This window comes from Serinus canaria, chromosome 6 (genome assembly GCF_022539315.1).
Source record: "Serinus canaria isolate serCan28SL12 chromosome 6, serCan2020, whole genome shotgun sequence".
Classification (NCBI taxonomy): Eukaryota; Metazoa; Chordata; class Aves; order Passeriformes; family Fringillidae; genus Serinus; species Serinus canaria.
In genome coordinates this window covers 10,936,698-10,953,636 of record NC_066320.1, presented here as the reverse complement: position 1 = coordinate 10,953,636, position 16,939 = coordinate 10,936,698, and the positions used below count along the sequence as shown (strand labels likewise).

Below are 16,939 nucleotides of genomic sequence, written 5' to 3'. Positions count from 1 at the left end.
GAAATTAAGGACACCTTGCCTTTTTTGTTCCCCATTTACAAGCACTGATTTTCATTCAGTTTTCAAAAGGCCTTCAGACAAAGAAACCAAGTGAATGATGTGAAAGTGTATTTTATGCATAGCAGAGCAGAAGTTAGCTGTTGGAAAGAGCTGGTTGCTATAGGCTTGTAAGGCTCATGTAAACTCAAGGGCAGATGGTTCACAGCCTGTGTTGGGACTCTTCAGGGATATGGAAACCAGGCTGGGCAGGAAGGGTTTAAGTTTTTTCTCATGAAGTTTGAATTTCAAGTGGAAAATTTAAAATGCTTGCATTTTGATAGGCTTTTTCAGAGTTTGAGAGATGCTGCAGTTATGTTATTTTTGTCTTCCGTATGGTAGGCTATGTTTCCTGGATGAACTATGTTTCCTCAATATACCATTGCTGACCATAAAGGACAACAGCTTCAGGAAGAATGGTGGCTACATTAACATGAGAGTTATGATCACAGTAGCTGGAACACAGAAGACAACCTGTATTTAGTGCTGTTTTCATCCAAGTTGGCCAGGTTTTTCAGGTGTGTTGTGTGTAAGCTACAGTCCTCTGAAAACACATAAAACTGCTTAGCTTAAAAGCCTGGAAATCAAATGAAAAAATTATTCTGGTGACCTTACTTCTGTTCCTTGCATGACGAACATGATGGCATCTAAAACCAGTTTTAGTGTGCTGGAGCAGAGCCTGAAGCTGGCAGAAGAGTACAGCTTTGGCTTCAGTTGCTGAGATGCCAGAAGAGATTGTAAGTCCTTGAAATTCTTCCAAGAAGTCACTTTGTCCTGGATGAAAACTGGCATTTATCAGTGCAGATGATAGTGGTGTATTTTAGATGGCATCAATATTGATTTGTATACTGCACGAGCTTTTAAATATGATTTAAGATAAAGCTTAGCTTAACGTAAGACATTTCTCCACAAAGCATTGATTTAATGTTAATGTTTTATGTGTTGCTTTCTTTGCTTTCTTTCCTTTGGTTCACAGAGACTTCCCAAGTAACCTTCTCAGTTCCCTCTTTCAAGCACTTGCAAAAGCCCCACAAACACTTGACACGTAAGTACTCGGAAGTTTAATTTATACTATCTGTCAGGCAGCTTCAAAAGCTATTAATTAGTGGTGGTCATTATTGTTCATCTCAAATTCATTATTACCCTTCTAGTTGATTCAACTTGGCTTATTGTTTTCCCAAGCCTTATGAAGACCATGGAAGAAGATCTAACCTGAGGAAGATGTAACAGAAAAGTTAAAATAGGTTAGTTCTTTTACCATTCCTATAGGGAAATTTCTCATACTTTGCCTCTTAAAGTGGTAGGTATTGTGAGCAGAGTCCTTACTAATCTAGAGAGAGAATTTTCTATTTGATTCTATTAAAATAATCTATAGCAATTCTGCAACGGCACTGGGTATCAATCTACTCTGTGTGTCTACTTGACCTTGCTGGGGCGTTTCAGAGTGTGAAGGCTGGGGAAGCCGAACGCTATAGCTGCTGATCTGTGTCTGAATCCTGACGACCAGATCTGTGGAGCAGCGCGGCTGTGTGGAAGTAGCATGAGCTTTCAGGAGAGGAGTAGGAAATATCTCCTCGGCAGGTTGGAGATGCCCTGACAGGAGAGGCGCTGGGAGAGGGTCAGGGTTTGAATCAGCTGGCAGTCGCTGTGGCCCCTCCAGAGCCTGCGCGGGCGCCGTGCCCGCGGGTGCCGGGAGACTGTGCCCGCCCCATCCCGGGGCTTCCCGCGGGTCCGGTGGGGCTGCGGCAGCCGGGGCAAGGCGCGGGCGGGCCGGGACTGCGGCGGGGTCGCCGAGCGGAGGCAGCGGCGCAGCGGGGGCTCTGGGCGGTGTTTGTGAGCGGCGGCTTTTTCGGAGCGCTCTCCTCGGCGAGCCCGACCTGTTAAAGCGTATTACAGCTTTGGCCCGGTTAGATTTCCCACCCTCCCTCCCGCTTGCGGTTTAAAAGTGGCGTTTCGCCGCTCAGCGGGACGCGTGCGTTCCGGCTTACTTTGGTTGCCTGCCAGGTAGCGCACATCTTCTACAGCATCCTCCTACCATCAAGCAAAAATTGTCTCCTCTCCTAAGGATTAATTATTCAACATGTTTAATGTGTTTCGGCTGACGGGGAAGACGGCCACTCGGGTACATCCTGGTGCCGCAGCGCCTGTCCCCGCTTTGTCTCGCACCTGGTGTGTTTGCGCGGCTCGCCTGTCTTCCTCCCCGCAAGCCGCCGCCTCCCGCTCCTCCCGCCCGCGCCCCGCTCCTGCCCGCGGGCCGGCGGACGCGAGCCGGCGCTCCGGGACGCCGCGGTGGTGCCGCCCAGCCCCGCACCTTGCCTGCGGGGCGGGGCCGCCGTTGCGCCCCCTCGGCGGAGGCTCCGCGGGCGGGGCGGGGCGGGGGCTGCCCGCCGGGCGGGGCGGCCCGGGCAGAGCGGCCCGGCGGCCGCGGAGGAGGGGCCGGGGGCTGGCCGGAGCCGGGCGGTGCCGCCGCCCGGGCAGCGCGGGGGGCTCGGCGGCGGGCGCGGCGGAGCGGGGGCTTCGCTCGTGACTTCGCTTCTGCCCGCAGAGCCCCGGAGGAGCGGCACCGCTGAGGGAACGAGGCGCTTTCTTCCCGGCCGGTGGCGGCAGGGCGGCACCGGACCCAGGAGGACCGAAGGAAGGACCGGCGGAGAAGCATCCCGGCGCGGGCCGTCCCGTCCCTGCCCGGTTCTGCCCGGCTCCGTGCGTCCCATCGCGGTCCGCTGCCACCGGCCCGGGCCATGGGCCGGCCCGACTGAGAACCCGCGGACCGTCCCGGCAGCGCGGCCGGTGCTGCACGGAGCGCCGAGGCGGGGCCGCAGCAGCGCAGGGAAGATGCGCTCGGCGGCGCGGACGGCCGGGTTCCTCCTGCTCTGCGGGGGTAAGTACTGCCGAGCCCGGCCCCCCGGGAACTTTGCGGAGCTCAGGTGCCACCAGCGGCTCGGGCTGGTTCCGAAAATCTTGCCACAAATACAGACAAGATATAAATAATTCTGATACGTTTTCTTCGTTTTGTAAAAGCTAAGTTACAACAGATGTGAGTTTGCTTTTCTCTGAATTTATGATGTGAAAGGGAAAATATTAAAGTATATTCCCATTTTAAGTTTTTAAAACACGATTTCTTCTCTGCTATACCACTCGCAGAGCTTTTGGTATCATCAGATAAAATGCGTTTTGGATTGGTAAATGAAAATGACCAGAATATGAATAGTGATTGGATTGTAACTTAGATGATGCTATCCACAGATGTCAAGTTTCTAAAGCAAACAGAAAATCCATTATATCTCTTTTTCTTCCATATGGCTTTGTTTGCTGATGGCTTTCTGACGTTTACATGAATAAATCAAAGTTGTATGCTAGAGAATGCAGTACAACCTTGCACATTAAAAATGCATTTATGAAAAAAAGTAAAGCCCAAACTAATTCACTAGTTGGTCTAACAGTGAGTAGAGTGCAATATTAATTCTGCCCTTGTGATTCCTCATAAACATGTGACATTTTCCTTCTTGTTATTAATTAAGATTAACTGTATTAATTTGCACCATTTTAAACTACTTTCTGTACTTGCACAGATTATACAGCTCCTATTTAATTTTTTAATTCTTTTTCTTTGGTATGCTAAAATACTTTCAGTTGTCCATATTTTTTCTTTTCTTAGTACGTTCTTGTTAAGGCCTGATCTTTGTGAAATCTCACTAGTAGGGAAGTCCAGGATATAAGGAGATAAAATGTGTAGGATATACTGCGTCTAAACACACACATCTAGTAAAAAAAAATAAAGTGGGTTGTATCCCAAGACATTTCACTGTCAGGAAGAATTAGCCGTACTTGTACTGCTAATGGATGATCTATCATGCCTACTTTGCTTTTATCTTTGGCAAATCCATTTTCTTTAATGTTTTTGGCAGAATTAGGAGAAATGTAATTTACGTAAGTTCTTCAGCTTGAGGGGTATGTTTTCATCAGCCAAAATGATTCACATGCATTTGCTTGAAGATGACTTCCTATGATTTCTATTTAAGCTGGACAGATGAGCTTTCTTTGATTCATGCTATGATACTCCAGATTATTGCACATCCTGAACTAGCTGGTGTTAGGACCTCTGAAGCTGCTCTCTGAATTTTTTTTTTCTGTAGCATTTCCCTTTCAGTGGGACCATCATTTGATTTTACTTTTAGTTGTACAACTTTACACAAATTTTGTTCTGAAACTTTTAGGTGGGAAAGAAGACAGATATCTAAACCTTTCTAAATATCAGATCGCAGCAGTTGGAAATAGTTTCAAAGACTTTTTATTATTAAATGTAGCCCTAAATTGTTAACTTTTGGATCTGCCAAAAATGTATTTGGAGGAATATTACAGGAGCTAATTTATTTGGGTAGAGTAGGCTGCCAAGTAGATTTTTTTTTGTGTGTGTACTGCTTGCTTATAGTTAAAGTTGCAAATATTTTGCTTATGCTCTCAGCCTTGACTCCTGAGGCTTAATACTTGGTTCCCCTTAGTTTCTACTAAAACTATGGGGAAGAAAAGTGGTGTACATTTATGCCTGCACTTTAGGGTGATTGTATTTGTAGTTATTTCAAGAAGTCCAGTGTATTAGCAATGTTCTATGGGTGCCTGTTGATAAACACTGCTTCACATTGTTTAGGTGTGTGGCACTCATTAGCTTTTATGCAATAAGAGCTGATTTTACAGCAGGGTAAGATAAGCATTGTGTCTTGGAGGTACTAGCCAAACCCCTGCATGCTCAGAGTTCCAGTTTAGAAACACAGCTGTCTTAGGAGTGATGATGCATTCCCCTCGTGGGGGGCGCAGTGAAACTTCAGTGGGCTCCATCCTGGGGAAGCGTCCGGGATTCTTCAGTGGTAACTGACGTGCTCTTGCCAGGTGTTGTGAAGGAATCTCTTTCATCTGGGCAAGACCTCATCATAGAGGGTTGCCACCTGAAGTTAACCTGCAGGGATAGCCTTGCACTCAATTGCTGTTGGTACATCTTTGGTTTATGTAAAGGTTTTGGAAAGCTTAAAACTGCCGTAGTTCATAAAAGCATGTGCTCACAGTAACCCCAGAGGCATTTTACTGAGTGAGCTGGCGAAGTCAATCTGGTGAGCGTGCTGTTAGTTGAAAGGATTAGATTTGGTTATTTTGTATTGGTGGGCTGCAGAAAGCACACTGGACCATTTGTTCTGAAGCAGAAAGGCGCAGCCTTGGCGCTTTGGCACCACAGGCAACGTGTGAGTCTCCTGCAGGCACTGTCCTTAATGTGCAGTAGCCTAGAAATAGCAAAAATAAAAGGAATGTTTCTTCCCAAATAAAGGCTTCTGTCTCTTTTGCCAGTTAAAAAAAATGCAGAGTTTTATTATGGAGTGTGCACATGTCTTTTTCAAAAGTTTTGGACCTTGTCAGTTGTAGGACTTCAGAGTGTTTACTTGCCTATCGTACTGCCTGGCTGTTTAGTGCTGGAGTTGTGATTCTGAAAGCTCATTGATATCAGAGGAGGACCTTGTTCAGTTAAATGTAGAAAAGAGTGCCCATGGGAAAGACTTGGTAGGATTGTCTTGTCTGGAAAGTAATTTTTGTTATTAAAGGGAATTGTTGATGAGACAGTTTCTTTTCAGTGAACAAAACACAGTTTGTAAGCATTACACTATGCAATTTTTTTAAAATTGGAAGGGAAACCTAATCGTGGAAATAATAGGGATCCTACTTCAACGATGTGCTCTTGAATGCAGATTATTCAAACTTTTTCCTATTTTATTGACTGTGATATAAAACTTCTGGTCCATGTACTAGTTCTGATACTCATTTATGGACTGTTTGGAATCGATTCTTACAGTGCATTTCCCTGCTGCTAGGATTGCTGCTAGTGTTTTGACTGCTTACAATTTAGGGCAAGTCCAGGCTCAACTCATGCATCCCAATCAAGGACAGACCAACTTCAGAAACGATCTGTAGATACTGACATTCTTCTCCCCCAAGTGTGGATTATTTCACATAATATTTGTTTTTCATGATAGAAAATGGGTGCTTTCTCTAGGAAAAGAATACCTATGTGATTCTGTCAAATAAAACATCTCCTGTGTTTTTCATGTGTTTTTCATGATAGAAAATGGGTGCTTTCTCTAGGAAAAGAATACCTATGTGATTCTGTCAAATAAAACATCTGTGCGCTCATGCTTTTGGATCAAACCAGTGCTGATCAGGTCAAATGGTGGAGCACAGATCATTCATTGACTTGTGTCAGGAGCTGGCTAAGACAGACATAATTTGTGTGCCTGGGTTTGTTTGTTTGTTTTTGTTTTGTTTTTGTTGTTGTTTTTTTTTTTTACAGTTATCTGTCAGATAATATATGACCAGGATTTTACATTGTAAAGTAAAAATTATTCTGTTTTATTATAACCCTGACTGTGGGCAAAGGGAATCTATGGAGGACCATGAGAGGCACTTCATTAGATCTTTTATGTCTTAATCAGGAAAGATCAGAGTTATGTGGAAATTTCACACCATGCTGCTCTTTTTGATGGGAAAAGGAGTATTTATTAATCATGATGCTATGGTTTCTTCCTAATTTGTTGTTTTTCTCTGCCCAGAGGTTCATGATCTTACCGTCTGGCTCTTTCCCAGGTGGCCCTTGTCCTGTCTCTGGTCACCTGCTGCTGCTTGCATTGGACTGTGAAAGTGCTGCATCACTTGCACAGCACTCACTGGGATTCATCCCAGCGTTCCTACAAGGGAAGGAGCCTAGGTTCTCTGTGGTCCTCTAGGCTTCATGTCTCCCCTCATTTTACTCCCATTGTCAGGTCCTTCACCTTCTAGTTTCTTCACAAATGAAATTTTGCAGTCAAGTTCACCTACTGCAACGTTTTCCCTTTCATAGAAAGTAATTTACTGTGTTGGATTTTTTTAAAATTCATGCTAATTGGATCCGTATTTGTGTTATATTTAGTTCCCTTCTCATTGTTGTGTGCTGCCTTCTCAAGGTGTCAGTCAGGGCAATATGTGCTAGTGGCTTGATTATTTCTGCCAGCCACTTAGTTACAGTCTTGGTCTTTGGCTTCATTCAAGGATTTTGTTACTATCATACAGAGAGTATAAAGGAAATGAATACGAAGATAACAAAAAGCCAGCATTTTAATGCTTAAAGCTCATTTGTTAGTCTTTGATTAACAGACAAGATTTCTCATAGCATTAACATCAGCAGTCAGTCTGAACGACAGTGAGGGTTCAGCACCTGAATGCAAGATGCGTATTCAGTAGCATGCCGACCATCGGTTTTCCATCTGTGTGTCAAGTCATAGTCTCTTATATTTTTGGGGTTTTGTACTGAAACGACAGACGTGGCTGGTGAAAACACATGTGTGTTGTTAATTTTCAGTTCTTCCCTTTTCCCCAGTTTGGCCCCTGGCAGGAGGGAGAGGATTTGTTCACTTGTTGCTGTACTTTCATGGTTGGCTTGGCACTGCTGGTCCCACTTCTCCAAGCTGCTTTCTCTCCCATGAAGCAACCTAGCAAACACAGATAGGCCATGGGTTGGAAGAAATCCATGCTAAAGAAGCTTGGTGTTTTCTGGAGAGCCTTGCTGTGTAAAGGTCATTTAGAGCCTGTCTGCGGTGAGGAGAGCGTTTGCTTTGTTCAGACATTGGCATCCTTCAGCTTTCCGGCAGAGCTCTAAGTGGTGCCAGCTGGTGATGGACTGCAATTATCTCTTGGTTTTGAAATGTAAAAATTGCCTGACAGTGTTTATTGAGCATTGGTATTTGTTTCAGGAGCATTGCAAAACTTACCTGAACCTAGGTGGTGGTTCCCTGTGGGAGCAGGGTGCATGTTGAGTATCTTCTTCCAGGATTGAGGCATGTTCCTGCTGCGGTCTGTTCTTAGCTCTTGCTTTTGACTTTTGTTTGGTTAGGCAGAAACAAAGCTTAAAAAATCACCAAAATGTTCTAAAGAAACTTGGGAATTGTTTATTCTCCAGATTTTTTTTTTTTTTTGTAACTGTCTTATATTTTGGAAAGCAAGCAACTGAAGCATTGCAAGGATAAATACAGCAATTACTACAGGAAAATGACTGATTTGAGGTTTGCATATTTGGTTAGATCAGAGTTCAAATTCAGTTGACAGCTGTGCTACACATTTGCTTGTTGTCTCACACTCTCTCTTAGTTTTCTGTAAAGTACCACCACCAGTTACTTTATCCTTAGAATATCACGTGCCTTGTTGATTGACTAATGCAGTTCCAAATTGGGTGATGCTGGAGCTGATACAATGTAGGGAAAACACAATGGGAAACCTTACACAATCTCTAAAGTGATAATGCATCAATGAAAAATGGCATTGGAGAAGCTGTAGAATGAAATCTATTCAAAGGCTTTATTTTTACAATGTGGTTTTCTCTTTTATCCATGAAATATGCTGAGATAATCCACAATGTTTTGGCAAAATCATTATGAGCCTTTTAAAAAGTAGATATGTTGCTAATTAATAAACTTATTAAGAAAGTTTTTGTTAATAAATGCTAAGTCAGCCGATGTGTGAAAAACCAGATGGATTTTCATCCTTTGGGAGCTCAGGATTTTTTTTAGATTTGTCTAAAGCCATCTCTTTTTTCCCCACATAAGGAGAACACAAAGCTGTTTTTTTTAAACATTACTTCATAAAAATGGCTAAATAGCTTCAGATTTCTGGATCTTGAAATGAGACCATAAACATACTAGGAACATTTTAACCTAAAAGATGCTCTGTAAATCTGCTGAAACGAAGATGATCATCAGTGCTTTAGAGCCTAAGGGAAAATTGCAGTGATCGCAGTCAAAAAAGAGAATTGGAAACTTTGCTGGGGTAATAGTGCCAGAAATGTTGTTTGACTGAATTAGTTTAGAAATTTGGCTGATTGTAAATCAGGTGATTGTAAAAAGAAAATGGATGTATTACTCCTAATGGCTGTCTAATGGCTTTTCAGTGTATGCATTTAGAAAACTAATTAAACAATATATTTAACTGATATAACAAAGTTGCTTGTGTTGCTGTAATGGGTGGTTGGGTTTTGGTTGTTTTTTTTTTTAATGTCCATTATGGCTTTTTTCTAAGTGAGACAAATTTCAATCTCAGATAATAAAATTAAATCTAGCTTTTTCTCCTAATTCAGAGGCACCAAGTTTTCAAATATGGACAATTCCATTATCTGTTCTTTTCACTTGTGAAATGGGAAGACTCATTTTGACGTGAGTAGACCAGAATTTCATCTATCTCCAAAGCCCCTTAAAGGCTAGTTTTGCCACTGAATTAGAGCAGGCATCCTGTGGTCCTGTCAGTGCCATTCTGAGGATATCTTGGAGGTGAGACTTAAATCTCCCAGTGGCTTAAAGACACAAGTAATGCTTTTTCTGGATTTGGGAGGAGTAGAAGTTTGGGTAGTTCTCTACCATTCCTGCATAAAGAGCTGATACTTTGAGTTTGGTCCCTAACAAGGATGATGTAGAGCATCTTTCTTTGACTCCCTTAGGAGGTGATACTTCTACACTGGTTGGCTTCTGGAGATATTTTGTCTTTATTGATGAGGTGCCCTTCCATACCCTATTATATTAAAGTAGACACCAAAAAGTATTTCTGTGCAAAGAGAAGTAAGGATGTAAAAAATATCAGTGGTTCACAAGACGTTGAGAATGGATTTGATTCTCTAGGTTCTCTTTCCACCTCTGCCACTGTGCTGCTTAAGACTTGCCTCTTGTGTTAAAAGTGGGTCTGTGTGTTGCTGCATTTGTGAAGAAGGTACTGACTGCCAGTGTTCTGGCTGTTTGATAAAGAATGGCAGTAATAATTTGCATTAATGCAAATAAAATGTAGAATAAAGTCAAAGAAAAGCTATTGTTTACTGAAATTTAGCCCATAACAATTTATGACTTTAAAAAGCTGATTTAAAAAATTTAGATTAATTATGTCTGTTTGGAGGGAAATGGCCAGTATAGCATGATTAATTAATACATTTATGGCAGTCAGTCATCTCAGAAGACCAGAGGGTTTGAAATGTATATGTACTCTAGGGCAGCAATCAGGCTTTCTTTTACACAGCATAAAAGTAGACACTAGAAAATTATATGAACACATTTATATTGCCAGATTGTGGTGTGCGAGACTGTAAGTCAAAAAGTGTGCTGTTCATGAAATCTGAATAACGGCAAGGGGAAAGGAAAGAATCCAAAGAATTCTCATCAAGAAAAGGTTTAAATTTTTTATTTTATTAGGGAAAGAAGTTTGTTTTTCAGAGGAAATAAACCCACAAAAATTAAAATTGGGAATAGTGGAAGAAAGTGCGTTTGGGTAGAGGGCATTGGCTGCCATGTGAAATTTGCCCTGTGATGACTGGGAAGTTCTGACAGGACCTTTGGAGAAAGTATCCAGCACTGATTTTTTACAAAACAGAGTGCTGCTTTGGCCTCTGCAGTGAGAAGTCATAATTTTGTAAAACACTTGAGTGGAGCCTTCTCACATCTCTGAAGTACTTAGGCTTAGTTTTATCCCGCATCAGCAAAGCATTTTAGAGTGGGACTGCTGCATCAAAGACCCGTAAAGGATTGCACAGTTCCCAAAATTAAAACTCTCTGGCAGTACCTTAAGGGCCAGATTTCTCTTTGCTCCCATTGGATGTCAAGTTCCCATTTCGTGGTGTGTGCTGTGTAACCATTGAAATGGCTCTGAGGTGCAGGATTTCCTGCTGTGGGACCCCGACAGTTAAAATAACATCTCCAATTCTTTTGCTGAATGGAGAATACAAAGATTCATCTAGTTTGGAGACTGCTGCACATGTTATTAGCCAGGCATGTAGGTGAGGTTGGTTTGCCTAGAGCTCTGTTTTGCCCTGGTTTACACTATTAGGGCTACTTTGTTTAGAGCTGGTTTGGATGTCTTTGTCCTCCCTTGTCGCCTGAGGTTTAGGTGCAGTGTTCCTGACCACTTGGTCAATATGGCTATGCTAAGATGCACATCTGAGGTACTTTCACTGACAGCGTGAACCAAGATCTGTGTGTGTGTTTTAATGAGTAGCCTTCATAGTCTAACTTGCCTCAGTTAGACCAGGGGAGATGCCCTTAAGCCTTTCTGTAGGACTTTTGTTTCCCTGAGCTGTAGATTTTTGGCAATGCCTTTTGGATGCTACCTTGGCTTGCTTCTGCTGCCTTTGAACTGTGAGTTTTGTATTGGGTGCCCCATTTGTATTTTGATAGTCACAGTGTCTTTGGAGAGAAATACAGGAACAAATATAAAAAAAAAAGATGATTGTCTGTTACTGCTTTTCAGCAATTCTGGGTAGAGCTATCTCTAGCTGAGCTCTTGGATGCCAATGAAGTAAAAAGGACTGAGGAAGATGATTTGTGTAAAATGGCTTATCCCAATTGCTATTATGAAACAAAAAAAACCAGTGGGAAGTGTTTAGATTTTGGGTTTGAACATAGACGTTTTAAAGTAATGAAGGGGAAACAATATGGCTGTTATATAAATTTTATTGCACATTTCAATTCAGCATTGCTGACATGCTCTAGATGAGAAGGCATTTTAAACAATTTTATTGCTTTGGTAAACTTTTGCCTTTGTGAAGATTAGAAAAGTTGTCTTAAATTGCTTTGCTGGGAACTTTCTGGCTAGTGAGAGAGTTTATAACATGTATTTTGCAGATTTTTTTAATTTAAAAAAGGAGACAAAACCCAAATCTTCAAAAGTTAGTTTCTGTAGATTTAAAAACAAACAGGATCACCCTTAGAGACTGTGATAGATCACCCTTAAAAGCTCTTTGAAAAAATTTATAAAATTATTTTTTCTTACTGAGGCATTGAAGTAAGCCTGTTGTTGGAAAAAGGGGTTTTTTAACTATTTATTTTCTTAGATTGTAGTCTAAGAAAATTTGAAATTAAAGTCGTACCGAAGATTTTAGGGCAGTAGATCTCTAAAGAAAATAAGCAATAGCCCAAGGTTTTACTTATCTTTTTGATGCTGCCTCTCCACCTTTTTTTTAATCTATCTGCCGTAGATTATTTTTATTTGTGTTTTTATAATTTTCCCAATAATTTCTTAAATCCTTGTTTTCCTGGCATTGTGCAGTTGGGTGTGAATTTTTTAGTTTAGTGGAAAAATGTTGTCCTCTGTGTTTGCACAGGCAATTTTGGCATCATGGCAGAGCCATCCTTAATACCTGGCAGTTAGAAAGCAAAGGGGATGAATCTGTGCAGGTCTCTACTTTGGCCTTTTGGAATATGTTTGTCCTAAATACAACTTCCAGGAGACAATAAAGGAAATGTACATTAGTTAAATATTTAGATTGCTCATCAAAAGCTCAGTTTAGATTGATTATAGTAGTAACATTTGTCAGTGTAATAAGACTGGTAGCAAGGACTTTTACTTATTTTATAAAATGTCCTGTTGCTAAAGAGTCCTTAGGACAGAAGATTTTTTTCTCCTTTCCCTGGTAAACCTTGGTCATGGTATGTAAGATAATGTAAGAATTACTACATAGAGTCATACCTGATACAATAGTTTATTTCCTGATGATGCCTGGCAATATCCAGTTTTAAATGGTGCATTTTGGTTTTCATACTTCTTGAAATGCAAAGGATAACAACAAGAAATTTTGGAAATGCTGGCTTTGAAGAGAAATATAAGTGAGTTGCAAAATTTATTTACAAAGACAATTGAAAAAGCACAGAGTTCAGATTTTGCAGTTTAAGCTGAAGTATTACAAAGGTGGATGTACTAGTGGAAATTGAGTAATAGTGGAAATTAAAACTTGGGGCATAGCAAGGGATATAAGGGAAACATTTTGGTAGCAGGGAGCTACAAGGATTTTTGTCTGCAGTCATTGTGGGGGTTCTTTTAATTGGGAATATTTTAAGAACAGGTGGGACAGCAGTGTGTTCATGTTGGTTGTATATTGTTGGATGAGTTAGATGATGTCTCTTGGAAACTTTTGACTTCATTTTCTCATGGTTTTGTGCTTAGGTAGTTAAAAACAGGACAAATGCAGCCTTTGTATGTCTGCTGAAGCTAATGTCTGGTGTTTGGTCAATCAGGGCTCCTTATGAGATAATGATAACAGTCTGCAGTTATGTAACTTGAGAGTTAATATCAAAATACTTTTATTGTTAATCATCAACAGCTGAATAGACAGGAGTTAGATGCCTTTGATGTCAAGACAAGCTTCTGTAGTTTCTGGTTTTCAGAATATCCCCAGGGATATATTTGATATATGGTGGTGTTTGTCTTCTCAAAAATCAATTTCTAATTCCATGGTCAGCATTCTCAAATCCCAGGCAGTGAGCTAGAGACCTCACACTGCCACTAAGAGTTTCCAATTAAGGCCTTGAAAAGGTCTGTATACTTATGGCCTAACCTTGTCACCAAGAGGAGTAAAGAGTGCTATTCTCTGCAGATAAAAAATGAAATGCATTGGAGTGATGATGTTTGTTGAGGTAGACACAAGATTTGAGGATCCATTTTATCAAGAGTTAAACTGGATTCATGATTTGGTGGGCAGTTCTTGTTAAATGAGAATTTAATGATTCTCATGAGCAGAGAGACCATGAAAAAAAATCAGTACTGGGATTATAACTCTACTTTCAATATTTTCCACCCTGAATCTTAAATTGCAATTGCTAGGACCATTTATCTGTCTTTGACATCAGCTGCTGAGAACTCTCCCTTTTATCAATGCATTGCTTTGTTGGATTTTGATTTTGAAGAGCTGCAGCTTGTATTTTTCTACTATTGGTTCTGTTGCATAGTTAGCATCTTCCACTGCATTCGTTATAGTTTCACACTTCCAATTAAAATGTTTGTTTAAATATTCTTAATTTAAAATGGAGTTTGGGACATGAGCTACTTAACTACTGTTGGTTGGCAGCACTGGTCTCATGGAAGGAGCTGGTGATAAGGTGTTTTACAAAACTCCAGGGGAATATGGTGCAATCCTATAATATTACCCTATTTCCCATTCTTAGAAGGTTTTTGTTTACCCTATACCTGCCAGTGTGATATTATCCCACTCTGAATGTGACAGAGGAAATCACTATGAAGAAGAAAAAGAGTTGTTCCTCCTTTCCAAGGACTAAACTCAATCCCAGCTAGTCTTGATTTGAAGCAGAATCGTTACTTTGCTACCTTTTCTGGCATTTGGACAGTAAGCTACAAATCTGTGGAACTGCCATTGAAAATGAAATTCACTGGGTGTGTGATTACCTTTCCAAATGTCCTGATGGAGAGTGCAGACAGTGTCACAGCATCTGTGATTGTTTAGGCATGTGATTTTGTGTGGGAGGAATGTTTTATTTGGATTTTTTTCCACGGGTAACTTTTGAATAGCTTGTGAGTACAATCTGTCTTGCAATAGAATGAAAACATTAAGCCTTAGCTTTTTCTGCATTCATTGAGAAGATAGGAAGGAGCATTATCATGGCAGAGGTGATTCAGAGAAAGTGCAGAACCTCATTTTTGCCTCTTCACACTAGACGTCTCTTTCTAACAACTTTAATTATGACTGCCCTTAGATACTGCCAGATAATGGGTGTAGATATACCCCTGGATCAGGGAGTATATTGCCAAAATGGTAACTTTTGTACAAAGGCCAGCTTGTACCTTTTCTTGTTAAATGTCCACATGGATTTAGGATTGACCAGAGTTCCAAAATATAACCCTATTTAGAAAGAATGAGCTTAAAAAAATTGTCAATGAGATAAGAAAATAAAATAATGAAAAACCACTATGAAATTAATTCAGCTGCTTCATTCCAGCTTCTGTACCTGTTTTGTTTGCCTGGGGAAATTTCAGCAAAGTGAGTGTTAAAATGCTTCTTTCTTTTCTGTTCCTTATACCAGTTTTACTGGATGAGGGAAAACAGACTGAAGCTTAGGAAAAACCAGGAAACTGTTAATCCACAAGTACTGTCAAAAGCAGAATGGACAAGATTTTCAGATAATGGTTTGCTTCTATGTTTAATGGGGTCATAGTTTTTTCTAGCATTACTTAATGAAGATGGATTTCTCACCTAGATTTCAGGTAACCTGGAGACTGTAAAATAATTAAAACAGGAATGCAATTGTCACTATTATTAATAGTGTCTTTTATTCTTTTTTTCCTTTAAAGATGCTATACTTGCTTCTGGAGGGCACAGTGGGACTTAGTTTTTATTCCTTTTGCCATGGTGGCTTTTCCCAACATGAAGTTGTGAAAAACGCATTTGGTGACAACTTCTAGAGTTTCCAAATCCCTTTGCAAGAAAAACTGTAGGAGTGAGGGATTGTTCAATTTATTTCAGTGAGACAATACTGAAATCTTAAAATCATCTAAGTGTGATCATTGGCAGCTTTGTCACTGCTGATGTTTTTGTAGAGCTGTCTGGGTAAACGGTTTTGGATTGTTGTGGGAACAAATGGTCGGTGATGGGCACAGTGATCTCTGCCAGAGTTAGGTCAATATTTAACAAGGTGTTTAAGCCCTAGTCAAAAATCACCTAGCAGTCCATCCTAACAATGGAGTAGTACACAGAAATTTTGCATGGGCTCCCTAAGTATCCATGGGTATTTTGTTATAACAAGGTGTTGATATGGTGATATATGAAGTGTGAAGTTGCAGAGTGATATGAGTACCCTGGAAATTAAATAAGCCACATGGACTGTTTTGCTGATTTTTATCTTTCTAAATAATGTTCCTGGTATTTTGCAAATGCTGGTGGAGAATCAGATACATTTAAGGCACTTTGAGTTTTCAAGAGTCTGTGTTTCTCATTATGAAATTAAGAGCCTACTTAATATCAAGTACACAGATAAATATACACAAGTTTATTTGGGTTTACTCTTTCTGGAGTGGTACTTTTCAAGCTGTGGTTTCCTTCAGTACATGATTGACATATGGTGGTGGTCTTTGTCTCAATGTCAGTGTTTCTGTATTGTGCCTCTGGCAGCTGAATATCCATGGGAAAATGTGTTACCTTTTGATCACTGGTTTTTGAACTGTAGGTTTCTGATGGGCTGTCAGCCATGGTAAAGACCTAAGATGCCTTATTAAACAACAGTTTCAGTATTGCTTGCAATTAAAGCCTTGATGATAAATATGTATTTGGTATTAAGATGGGGATGAGGATTGAGAGACATACAGTGATACCAAATACTGGGAACCCCTCTTGTTCCATAACAAAATTTTTGTTAAACAACTTTGAATACACAACTGCTCCTTCCTTTTTTGTTTTTTTTTTTGAGAGGGTTTCCATTTTTTGTGGAAAAAACTCAATTATACATATATATTTATATGTAAATGCGCCTGTGTAAAAATAACAAATTGAAGAAAAAAGTAAAAGCAAAAAAGCTTCTGACTGTCAAGTAGCTGGAGGGCATTTACTGCTATTCTTTAAGCACAGAAAAGGGCTTGCAACTTTCTGAAACAATGGACATTTTCATTATAGGAGGCTTAAAAATATGTTCAAAAATAAGCTTAGAATCAAGCCTTTGTCAGAATATATCCTGTCTGCAGCTGTTAGGTTACTTGGTTTGTTTAAATATGAAAATTGTGAAGTCAGGATTATTCTGCTGGATCTGTAAGGTAAGGATTTCCTCTTCATAGACTTAGGCCTGTCAGATCTGGTCTGGGCACTGATGTCATACTTAATATATTATATTTTAGCAGTGGTTGATGAACACCAATTCCTGTCAGCAGAGCTGGATGCATTTGTCAAGGGAGAAAGTGAGATACTGCCGTTTTGCATCACACTGTCACATCTCCCAGCGCTTGTGGTATTAAGCCCTGCTTCCCTCACACTCAGCATGCAGAATGAATGAGGCTGTTTTACTATGACTTCTGTTTTTATAGTTAGCTGAACTTTGAAATTGTCTCCTAAATCATCCTTGCCAATAGCATTAACTACCCCTTTGCTGGT

General features: G+C 40.6%; 1 protein-coding gene across 2 annotated transcripts in view; it reads left to right on the top strand.

Moving 5' to 3' along the window:
- Positions 1-2,833: 2,833 nt before the first annotated feature.
- RET (ret proto-oncogene) overlaps positions 2,834-16,939 on the top strand; it is a 74,380-nt gene continuing 60,274 nt past the window's right edge. For both annotated transcript variants that reach the window (XM_018911003.3, XM_018911002.3), the window contains exon 1: positions 2,834-2,914. In XM_018911003.3, the coding sequence (XP_018766548.1) occupies positions 2,869-2,914 (46 nt within the window). In that variant the 5' untranslated portion in view covers positions 2,834-2,868. The remainder of the gene's footprint in view (positions 2,915-16,939) is intronic.